This window comes from Polyodon spathula, chromosome 13 (assembly GCF_017654505.1).
Source record: "Polyodon spathula isolate WHYD16114869_AA chromosome 13, ASM1765450v1, whole genome shotgun sequence".
Classification (NCBI taxonomy): Eukaryota; Metazoa; Chordata; class Actinopteri; order Acipenseriformes; family Polyodontidae; genus Polyodon; species Polyodon spathula.
Window position 1 is genome coordinate 29,528,827 of NC_054546.1, and position 11,247 is coordinate 29,540,073.

An 11,247-nucleotide genomic window follows, 5' to 3' on the forward strand; every position below is an offset into this window, starting at 1 on the left:
ATATATATATATATATATATATATATATATACTATATATATAGCACGGTCGTCCAGCCTCAGGTTCTGGCATGCTAAAGCAGGCCACACCGCTTGCCTCTCTAGAAGGCACAGAAAAGCTTGGCCTAGTGGGGTTCCCCCCAGTAGACTCCATCATTGCTGCCCTGATTAAGGCCCCACTGGTGGGTAGGTTGTCTGGAGACCTGGCATGCCTGAACCCTCAATACAAGGTGACGGAAATGCATCTCAAGCTGGCGTAGGGAACTCGCCTGTCAAACACGGCGAGCGTGCTCTTGGCCTATATGGACAATGCACCGCTCCCTGAGACGTGCCTATATCCCCAGGACATACCTTTGGGCCGGCCATGGAGGAGATCTTTCAGAGATCCCACCGGGAAGGTAAGGCATCCCGGCAGGTGGCCGCGTTGCTGCCTCTCCGCGCTTCCGTGTGGGGCAGGTCGAAACGCTGGCAAGCTCCTCAGACATGAACTTCTCACCAGGACAGTCCCAGTTGCCACGGCTCTGCTGGGTGACCTAAGGCATCGCATACAGGGCACACCAGCAGCAAACAACTGGGCCCACAGAAGGCAGGATGTGGCCAGCCTACACACCAGCGTCCCAGGAGGCGTTTCCAGGGCTAGCGCCCTAAACAGCCACCCCAAACTGCCCCGCCGCAGCCACAGCCACCCGAGCAGGGCCCCTGGAGGCTGGCAGCCTCAGACCCCCTTTTTGGCACAACAACAGCAGTACTGGCATGCTTGCACCTCAGAGGGGTACTACTCAAGATATTTTCTGGTACCTATCCTAGACCTGAGGATCCTCAACGGGTTCTTGAGAGGAGGTTCCAGATGCTGACTCACCGTCACATTCTCCAGTCCGTCCGGCCGGGCGACTGATTCACCACCGTGAACTTACAGGACGCATACTTTCATGATCCCATTCATCCAAAGCACAGGAAATATCTCCACTTCACTTTTCAAGGTAGCGTTTACGAGTTTGCTGTGCTGCCATTCGGCCTCTCCCTAGCTCCTCCTACGTTTTCAAAGTGCGTGGACGCTATCCTGCCCCCCCTGTGGCTTCAGGGGATCACAGTAATAAATCTCGACAACTGGTTGATTTGTTCCCAGTCGCGAGAGGGAGCAGTGGCCCACACAGAGGTTGTGAGAGAGCATCTGGCGAGGCTGGGCCTCACCATCAACGATGCAAAGAGTCGGCTTACACCGATACAGGTCACGACGTAACTGGGGCCCCGGCTGAACTCCAGCACGATGCACGTATACCTGTCAGATGACAGATATACAGCTGTACAGCTATACAGGGTTGTCTCTCCCTGTTTCTACAGGGATCGCAGGTCACCCTCCTAGTGCCAGAAACTATTGGGTCTGATGGCTGCAGCCATATCTATCGGCCATTCAGCTGGGTCTGCTTCGCATGCGCCTGCTACAAACGTGGTTCAATGTGTTGCACCTTAACACCAAACGCAACAGACATCATCTCACATGTGCTCGGCAGCCCTACGCTGGTTGAGGACGACCTCTCATCTGCACGAAAGTGTGTGAATGGGAGTAGTGTTAAACCGCAAAATATCAGACCAGAAGAAACACATAGTACTGCGAGATGGAATGATAAATGGATGCGCTGCTGTGCGGTTTATTATTATAAAATAAAACAGTACAAAAAAACAGGACACGGCACTGGCAGCCAAAACAAACAGACAAACAAAAAACGAACTACACAGACAAACACGGTGAGCTGATACTTTAACTTTAACTATTCTTATTATCGTCATGTCCCTTACAGGTCAGTGCGTTACTGGAACAGAGTCTCGCCCCCTTCCAGGGAACTCTGTTCTTGATGTTGATCTCGCCATCAAGCTCCTCTCTCCCATGTTCCTCACCCTTGCTGTGTTCTACCGTCCATCTAAGAACAACTATACTTTGATTGCCGAGTTTTCAGAATTCCTCTCCCTTGTCTGTACTTCTACTGACAAAACCCTTTCCTACGTGACTTCAACATTCATGTTGACCTGCCTTCCTCCCCCCTAGTGACCAACTTCAACACTCTTCTGGACTGTCATGGACTTTCTCAATCTGTCAATGTCAAAGCTCACACCTGAGGACACACCCTGGACCTGCTCATCACCAGGGGTCTTTATATCTTCAATCTCTCTGCCACCTGTAAAGTTCAGGATTACTTTCAAAACTCTCCTGCTCACCTACAATGCCCTTCATCACACAGGTCCAGAGTACCTCCTCAACCTGCTGACCCGCTATGTCCCTGCCCGCAAGCTGAGGTCCTCCTACTCTGGCCTGCTTGTTATCCCTAAACAAAAGTGCACCACCCTTGGAGAACGCTTGTTTAGCTTCATAGCTCCGACTCTTTGGAACTCTCTCCCAACTTTGGCGCATGATGCTCCCACTGTTGCTCGCTTTAAATCAACTCTCAAGATTCACCTGTTTTCTCTAGCTTTCCATGCTCTTTAAGCCTGATATCTGCTATTAGCTGCTGTGTTGTTGTTACTATTTCATGTATTATGCTATTATCATTTATTATGCACTTTAAGCTGTATTTAATGTATTATGCTCTTTTTTTTTTTTTTTTTTTACTATTTATTGTATATCACGTATTATGCATTTCTCTGTATTTAAAGTATTATGGAATTTTCTTGTAAAGCGCTTTGTGATGGTGGTCCACTATGAAAGGTGCTATATAAAATAAGATTGATTGCAGCTTTTTTTTTTTTTTTTTTTTTTTATTTACAGTAAGCCCAATATCAGCCTATGGCAGAGCAAAGCTCTGCCCTTTTTAAATTGGCAGGGATGGGGTTAATTTCCCCTGCCTGCCTGGGTTTATTATGTTCAGGTGGCTGGGGTTGATTAGTTCATTAGGTTAATTAACGATCAATCAGCGCCCAGCCACCTGACATAAAAGGAGGCCTCTGCTTCTCATTTGGGAGGAGGGAGCTGAGGAAGTAGGTTGGTGGTTTTTGGTGTGTGATTTTTTAATTTTGATAAATCCAGTGAAGGCATTGCCCAGCCTGGAAATTGTTATTTTTGTTAGTTTTGCTTTTTTGTCTTTCTTTTTGTGACTAAATTGCTTTGTTTTGGCCCTTTTGCCCTTTTATTTTTGTGTATTTATAATAAAATTATTTTTTTGAACTACAGACTGTCTCTGGGCCTCTATCCACTCGCCAGCCTGCCACACAGCCCTATAGTCATTATATGCTATTTATGCAGATTTGCACCTACAGCAGTACAAAAACCTTGCATTGGACCTAACTTCACTGCAGATGTGTTGTACACATGCCCCACTCTCATATATCAAAGTATGAAGTTGTTTGCTGTTGCTTCTTAAAATTAAATAAACACAAAATAATAATTTGCTCAAAAAAGCGAACTTCCCTATATATGCACTGCTGTGCAAAAAATCTACAAAAGATTTTTTCCTATAATTATTTGTTTGAGACATTTCTAGAAATTATAAATTTCCATTGGAGTATGTAAAGTTTTGAGTACAACTGTATACACATGTATATATACACTGCTATGCATTTTTTTTCTTTTTTTTTTTTGGTTATACTACCATAGAATCAATCTGCTTTAATACTACCATAGAATCAGCCTGCACCATCTACAGATCCTCATGTCACATGCTCATTTAAAATAAAATAAAAATGTTGTATTTTTTAATATTTTTTTTTTTATTGGATGTTTCTTGCGCCCCCCTGTTGAGAACCACTGGGTAAATGTGATGGATTAGTTAATACAGTGCTTCAAATTAGCTGCTCATATATAGTTTACTTTGAGTTGTTGTGATCACAAGTTTTTGAAGATTCTGATCAATGTGCATTAAAGATTGCTAAATGACAAGCTTGGTTCTTCTCACTAGTTGAGGCTTTGAGTAAATTGTTGATGCTCCTAACATCGATATATTGTAACTCCTGAACTCCTGAACTTTTGCACAGCAGTGTATATATAGGGAAGTTCGCGCTTTTGAGCAAATTATTACTGTTTTTATTTATTTTCAAGAAGCAATTACAAATAACTTCATACTGTGATATATTGAAGAGGGACATGTGTACAACACATCTGCAGTGAAATTAGGGCGGTCCAGTAGAAGGCTTTTTTATTACTGTATGCACAAATCTGCATAAGTGGCATATGATGATTATAGGTCTGATATTTGGCTTACTATAAGTAAAAAGAAGCTATAATAAATGTAAGTCATATTTCTAAATATGAGAGGTGCATGTGTACAACACATCTGCAGTGAAATTAGGGAGGTCCAATGGAAGTTTTTTTTTTTTTTTTTAATACTGTAGGTGGCAATCTCCATAAATAGCATTTAATAGCTAGAGGAATTTTCACCTGCGGCATTTTCAACAGCTGTGATATGATAATGTACCCTCCGTCATTAATAGTTGCCGGTGATGAACTGCTTGCGATGAACTGCTGGCGATAAATTGTTGGTGATAAATGATCATAGACCCCTGTACAACACATCTGCAGTGAAATATACACACACATACACATTTTTGGTCAAATACATTTTAATAGTAAGCAGCAAAAATGTCTGTTTTCAATAATTTAAACATAGAATCGTCCTTTGACTGTTACAATACGCTATTAGTGAGATTTCTTTCATACTAATAAGTATTACATTTTTGATTATTTTTGAAAATGTATGAAAGTGTATTTCATCGCTTGTTTTATTCCAGTGCAGTTCTAAATCTCTGGGTAAAAAATTTCACTGCTTGAACAGGGAAGCTATCTGTACAAGTTAAGCTTCTGATTGTGAGATAAGTGTCTGACAGCTTGACTGGCATTTCAAAACTGGCTGATAGATTGGCAGCAGTAATAAAAGGGGATAGTATTTTGCTTTCATTTGGCAAATTTGTCAACACCAGCCTGTAGCGTAAGCAGGGCCATATTATGGGATGGGCATACGGGTCCCATGGCCCCCAGAATACTAGGGGCCTCATAATTATGACCTTACATATTTCATCTTTCATTTGTTTTATTTACAGAGCCTTAGAAAGTATTTGTATTATGTGTATATCACTATAAGAGCAGCAAATACTGTTCACAATTTTACATTTTTACTTAAAAACACCTGACACGCCCTTTCTTAGAAATGGTTTGAGTATTTTTGACACGCGACCTGCCTGTTTTTAGTGGAATGCCAATGAGCCTGAATCACAGTATGATTATGTAAATTAATGTACTATCACTGTATGCTTGTGCACGCTAGCGTTAAAGATGTATTTTAATTGCCGCTGATGTGCTAATAAGTAAACAACTAAAAAAAAAAGCAGCTTTAGTCCGAAAAATTCCAAAGCTTAGTTTAAAAAAAAAAAAAAAAAAAAAAAAAAAAAAAAAACATACAAGCCCCTAGAAGACAGCTGTGAAGTGGCTGAAACAACGACGAGAAGCAAGACGGCCCTTCTGGCGCTGGTAATGTTAAGAAATTGCAGGCAGAAGAAAATGCGATACAAATACAACAGCCTCTTACTACATTCAAAGCTGCTAATCAAAATGTACATTTATCTACCACTGACCAAGTTTCTACAGATCCTGCACTGTGGAGAGAATTTCATAAACATAACAGGCTGTTTTGGTTGCTAAAGGTTGGGCTGTGTGTAAAAACGCTGATGTAGAAAACTTCCTGACTTCTGAGCGGGTGATTGCAGGGAAGAGAAGTTTTTTTTAATGATCTTTGAAAGAACGGGGAAGTTGTTGCACAAGATTTGTTTATTTTACTCTCCATCTACTGGCAATGTGTACTGCTTTGCATGTAAGCTTTTCTCCAGTAGATCACAGATTTTTTTTCGCAGGGGGTGGGGCTCAGGATATTCTGGCCTAAGGCCAGTGAGTTCTTAATCCTGCCCTGAGTGTAAGTCTAATGTTTTGTCAGGTTAGCTCACAATAACGATCCACAGCATACTGCATGCAGGTATGTTTTGACTCTTTTCATGCACGAAAATAACCTTTAATTTGCCGAACTAATACACATTTGCAAAATGTTAAAAAAGAAATCCCTTCATTTTCATGTTAGCATTGCCTAATCATTTCTTTCTGTATAAATGCATATTTAAGCAATGCAACACTTTGAAGCAGTAATAACAACACATTTCAACCAAAATGTATCTAATTCTCTAGTGTATCACCTTAAATAAAATGTTCTGCTGATCCACTGTGAAGAGTTGATAGAGCAGTTATGCATTCTGGAGTCAGGAGAAATAAGTTAGCATTTGCCTTTTTGAGCCTTTCGCGCGTCTGCTTAATTAGTAGATACACCTAAAATATTCTATCTGATCACCTTGAATAATGGTTCCAGTTAGCATTTAATTTTTGAGCCTTTGCGCAATATTATATATCTATTATATATATCTATATATTATATATAATAATTGATATATATATATATTATATATCTATATACATAACGTGTGCATACGGCACATACTTTTGGTATCGCTTCCCCCCATTAAAGAACTGCAGCTTCCAGGGCACCCCTCTGTCGTTTATAATGTTAAAGTGTGAAAAAACTTGCAAGTATCAGGTTAGAGAAATAGGACAGCAAATGAATATGTAGCATCAAATGACAAAACATGATTAGGGTACTATATGTTTAAAATTTTTATACAAAACAAGAATGGGGAGAACAAGAACAAGAACAACAAGAAAAGCATCATCATCAACAACAATAACAACAATACTACAACTACGACTACTATTATTATTATTATTATTTATATTATTATTATTATTATTATTATAATAATAATAATAATAATAATAATAATAATAAATAATAATAATAATAATGCTAGGTTTTGCTTTGAAACGTGATGATTTTCCTATAACTAAACAAACAAAACGTTTTCTAAAATGTACAGAATTTAAAGGCATGTTTGTTGATGCCCAGATATGTTGCATATACAGTCTTAATACAATGCTTGAGAAATTAATGTAAACAAAAAGAAATATACGAGCTATTAACCATTATATGACGTACAATGTAAAGTGAATATGTACGCTTATTTTCCATGTTCATAACTAAAGATTGCTAAATCGCAAATTAATAACACTTGGCTTAAATTACTCCTTAGCATGACATCTTTCATGAGGTGAAATAACAGTTATTTGCAAGTGTAGGAGCTGTGTACCATTATATGATGTAACCTACTGTACAATGTAAAGTGAATATGAATGCATATTTTTTCATGTTCACAACTAGAGATTGCTTACTCGCAAATCAATGAGACATGGCTTAAATTACTCCTTAGCATAACATCTTTCAATGGGTGAAATATTAGTGTTTTGAACGAATATGGAATATCCACCCGAATATCCAATATCAACCTAACTTCACCGAGGTTAAAAAAAAAACATTTATGTACAATGTATTGTAGTCAAATAAACATGTTTTTGATAAACATAAATATAATACATTGTTTACGTGTGTAATTATTTTCCTTTTTTACAGCAGTATTCATTGTATTGGGAACTTGTAAGTAAATGGAGTTTGATGAATTTGAAATGCTTTATATGGTAAAAATAAACATTACAGAGCTGTCCAATATAATATTTTAAAAAATATAAGAAAATAGAGTGATGCAACAAGTTTTCCAAGCATATGCAACCATTATTATTTGCACATCAGTGGTAGTGGGTGGAATATGTGTTGCACTCAATTTCTCAGACATTCTCACAATAACAAAAGGGATAATTAAGATTCTCTGTAACAGTGGTCTCTCTGTAAGTCTCACCCTTGCTGTCTCTTTGCAAACTCACAGACAACCCTCTCTAGTACAGCTGTTACACCCATCTCTAAGGTAACTGCACCATTTTTGGAACAAGTACAGGAAGTACAGAAAAACTCTGTCTTTGAAGCTATGGCAAAAAACATTTGCTTCTCTAACTGTGATGCTATCAAAGTCTCCTAAATCGCTGATTGTTTGAAAACACTCGAGCAGATGTTCACGCTGTTTAAACACTGTTCTTACTGCTCGACTACGAAAATTCCACAAGGAGCAGTTGGAAGCCTTTCTTTACGACTTCATCCAAAACAGCAGTTTTCTTTGGAGAGCGAGTGAAAAATGTTGAAAAACCAGAGCTGGTCTGAAAAAAATTTGAGCCTCTGAAACTTGACTTGCTGCTTGACCCATTATTAGATTTAGTTGATGGGCTAGCAATGGACATAATGTGCATTTGTCCCTGTAACAGGGGAGACCTGTGCTGACTCTCTGGGCGAATTCGTAGTGCTGCAGGAAGAGGGCAGCAGCCCTGCAATATCCGCCTGTCAGTCACAGCACTGACACAGAGGTGGGAAAGAGGGTATGTGGATTTTCCCCCTCTCTGAGTGGCTGAGGGGCTGGCTTTGGAGGGTTGCTGCACTAATAAAATGACGATCTGGGGTTCCCTCGGGTCAGCCCCCTTGGAGACTAAACTAGCCAGCCAGCCGGCAGAAACTCTGCCGCCGGACCAAGCACGGCCGGATGAAAGAAATCAAACAAAAAAGATCATTAATTAAAAAGTGGAAGGAAAAAAACAAACAACCAAAAGAAAAGACTGTAGAGATTGGGGAATCCCTGGTCAGACCCTGAGTGTGTATAGGTGGAGGAAACACAGCAGTGTAGGATGGAGACCCGGACCGTGCGGTTAGCGATGGTCAGGGTAACGCTGCCGATTGCAGCACCTTTATTTTGCAGTTTTGCTACTGTGTTTTATTTTGCCTTTTTCTTTCGTCTTTGGTTCTCATTATTTTGATCACTTGTATGTGTACGTGAATTGGTAACCCTGTGGTCCTGTTTACTGTTGGCAGTATCCAGGCCACAGACAGCAGTGCCTTTTGTGGGTTAAAATAACTTGTTATGAACAAAAAATAAAACCGGACACCTGTGCGGTGTTTCCAAATACACCTTTCTGTCTCCCGTGTGTCAAGTGAATTACCCACCACCCTTCCACATGTGGTGTTAGAGTGGGATTCACTGGCACTGCCCAAATACAGCAGTGCAGAATCTGGGAGCAGAATGGATCCCCAGCAATTTACCGCTTTTATGGATCTCTTGCGGGAAACCCTTGTTGCAGCAGTTAAAGGGAATGCAAGAGCTGCAGGGCCAGACCCGCGGCTACAGCGGCCAACCAAAATGACGGCAGAGGATTGGCCAGAAGTATACTTGGAGGTATTTGAAGCCCTAGCGACCTCTGCCGGGTGGGCTCAAGAACAGTGGGCTAGCTGCCTCCTACCGCAGCTGAGGGGGGAGGCGCAGGCAGCAGCAAGGACCCTGGCCTACCCCACACTGAAAGCTGCCATCCTCAACCGCGTGGGGGTGACTCCGGAGGGCTACTGTCGCAAATTCCGGGAGGAGAGCTTCACTGCAGAGGAGCATCCCAGGGCTATCACTCACCGCCTGCAGGATTACGCCAGGGGATGGCTAAACCCAGGGGCGACCACCACTGCCAGGCTAGTGGATGTGATCATCCTGGAGAGGTTCCTGGAGTGCTTGGCTCCAGGACCGCACTTGCGGGTGCAGCGACAAGCACTAGCCACCCTGGATTGGGTGATCAGGCTCGCAGAGCAGTATCAGGCAGCAGAGAATGGTGGTGGGAGTATAAAGTGTATTCATGGGGATGTGCGCTCTTATCCCAAGATCAGTATAAATATAGGAATTGGCCAGCAGGTGACATGAGTACAAGTGGGGTTGTGTCCTCGATTGCTAGTACCGCTAGTTCTGGGACGGGACTGTGAGCCGTTTAAAGATTGGTTGGCTGCCCTGACAGCCCCGTCCTCCCCATTGGCTAAGAAAGAGGAATAGGAGAGATTTTCCCCCTTCGTGATCCAGAATGGTTTTATCACAAATTTAAAACCTGTAAAACTAAATGGGAGCGTCGGATCGCTAAGAATGAGGGCTGACAATGGAGGGGGTTTGAGAAGTTTCAGGTGGGGGCGGTTGGTGAACAGTCTGGGGGTGAGGCCGCTGAGCCAGCGCAGGGGTCTGACTCAGCTGCCTCTGCTCGGGACCGACCTGACCCCGAGTTGGAAGCCATGGGAGCTGATTTCTTAGCTCGCTCCCGTGACTTCCAACTCGAGCAAGGGCGCGACGACGTGCTGGGCAGGCTCTTTGACCAAGCAGCTGTGGTTAATGGTTGGGTGGTCGAGCCCAGACGCAATCGCCGGGTACCCTCACTTTGAAATTAATCGAGATCTCTTGTACCGTATTGATAAATTACCACAAACCGGGGAAGTGCGTCACAAATTGCTCATCCTTCAGCCATTTAAAGAGGATTTGTTGCAACTGGCTCACGCTATTCACCTGTCTGGACATCTGGGGAGAGACAAGACCAGAGCTAGGCTTGTGTCATGGTTCTTTTGGCTGGGTCTGGATGGTGACATCAAGCATTTTTGTGAATGTTGTGGGGAGTGTCAGAAGGCTAGCCCTAGAGCCATCCCACGAAACCCATTGGTGCCCTTGCCACTTGTGGAAGCTCCGTTTGAGCGTATTGGAATGGATATAGTTGGACCGCTACAGCGCATTGCTGCAGGATACACTCACTTATTGGTCATCTTGGATTATGCTACGTGTTATCCAGAGGCCATTCCCCTCCGCTCTGCCTCTGGTAAATCTGTTGCCAACGAGCTAGTGAAGGTTTTTCTCTCGGGTAGGGATCCCCAAGGAAATACTGACTGACCAAGGCACGAACTTTATGTCCTGGCTAGTCCGTGGAACATGTAAACTTTTGGCGATTAAGACCATTAGGATTTCGGTTTTTCACCCCCAGACCGATGGTCTTGTGGAGTGTTTTAATAAGACCCTCAAAAACATGTTGTGCAGATTCATTGACAGTGACGTGCGCTACTGTGACCAGTTGATTCCGCCCCTTCCCTTTGCCATCAGAGAGGTACCTCAGGCTTCTACGGGGTTTTCACCATTCAAGCTGCTGTATGGGCAGAGACCCTGGGGTATACTCGATCTGGTCAGAGAAATATGGAAGCAACAGCAGGAGAATTCGACCAATACCGTCTGGACTGGGAAGGTGAACTATGAGATCTGCCAGCCGGAGCGACGGAGAGAAAAGCACATTTACCATGTAAACCTCTTGAAGCCCTGGTTGCAAAAGGAGGCTTTGTTAGTGGCACAAGCAGATGATGCCACAGACCTGGGACCTGAACTTTCTGTGTTGGCGGAAAAGGGGTCAGTACAGATTACAGACAATCTAACACCAACACAGAAATGTCAGGCTCGG

General features: G+C 42.5%; 1 protein-coding gene across 1 annotated transcript in view; it reads right to left on the minus strand.

Annotated features, from left to right (window-relative positions):
• The window catches only part of LOC121325304, a 9,304-nt gene extending 7,286 nt beyond the window's left edge, over positions 1-2,018 (minus strand). Inside the window, exons 1-3 of the mRNA XM_041267739.1 lie at positions 2,002-2,018; positions 1,218-1,278; positions 351-532 (exon numbers count right to left, since the gene is read on the minus strand). Of these exons, the coding sequence (XP_041123673.1) occupies positions 351-532; positions 1,218-1,278; positions 2,002-2,018 (260 nt within the window). The remainder of the gene's footprint in view (positions 1-350; positions 533-1,217; positions 1,279-2,001) is intronic.
• Positions 2,019-11,247: the final 9,229 nt, after the last annotated feature.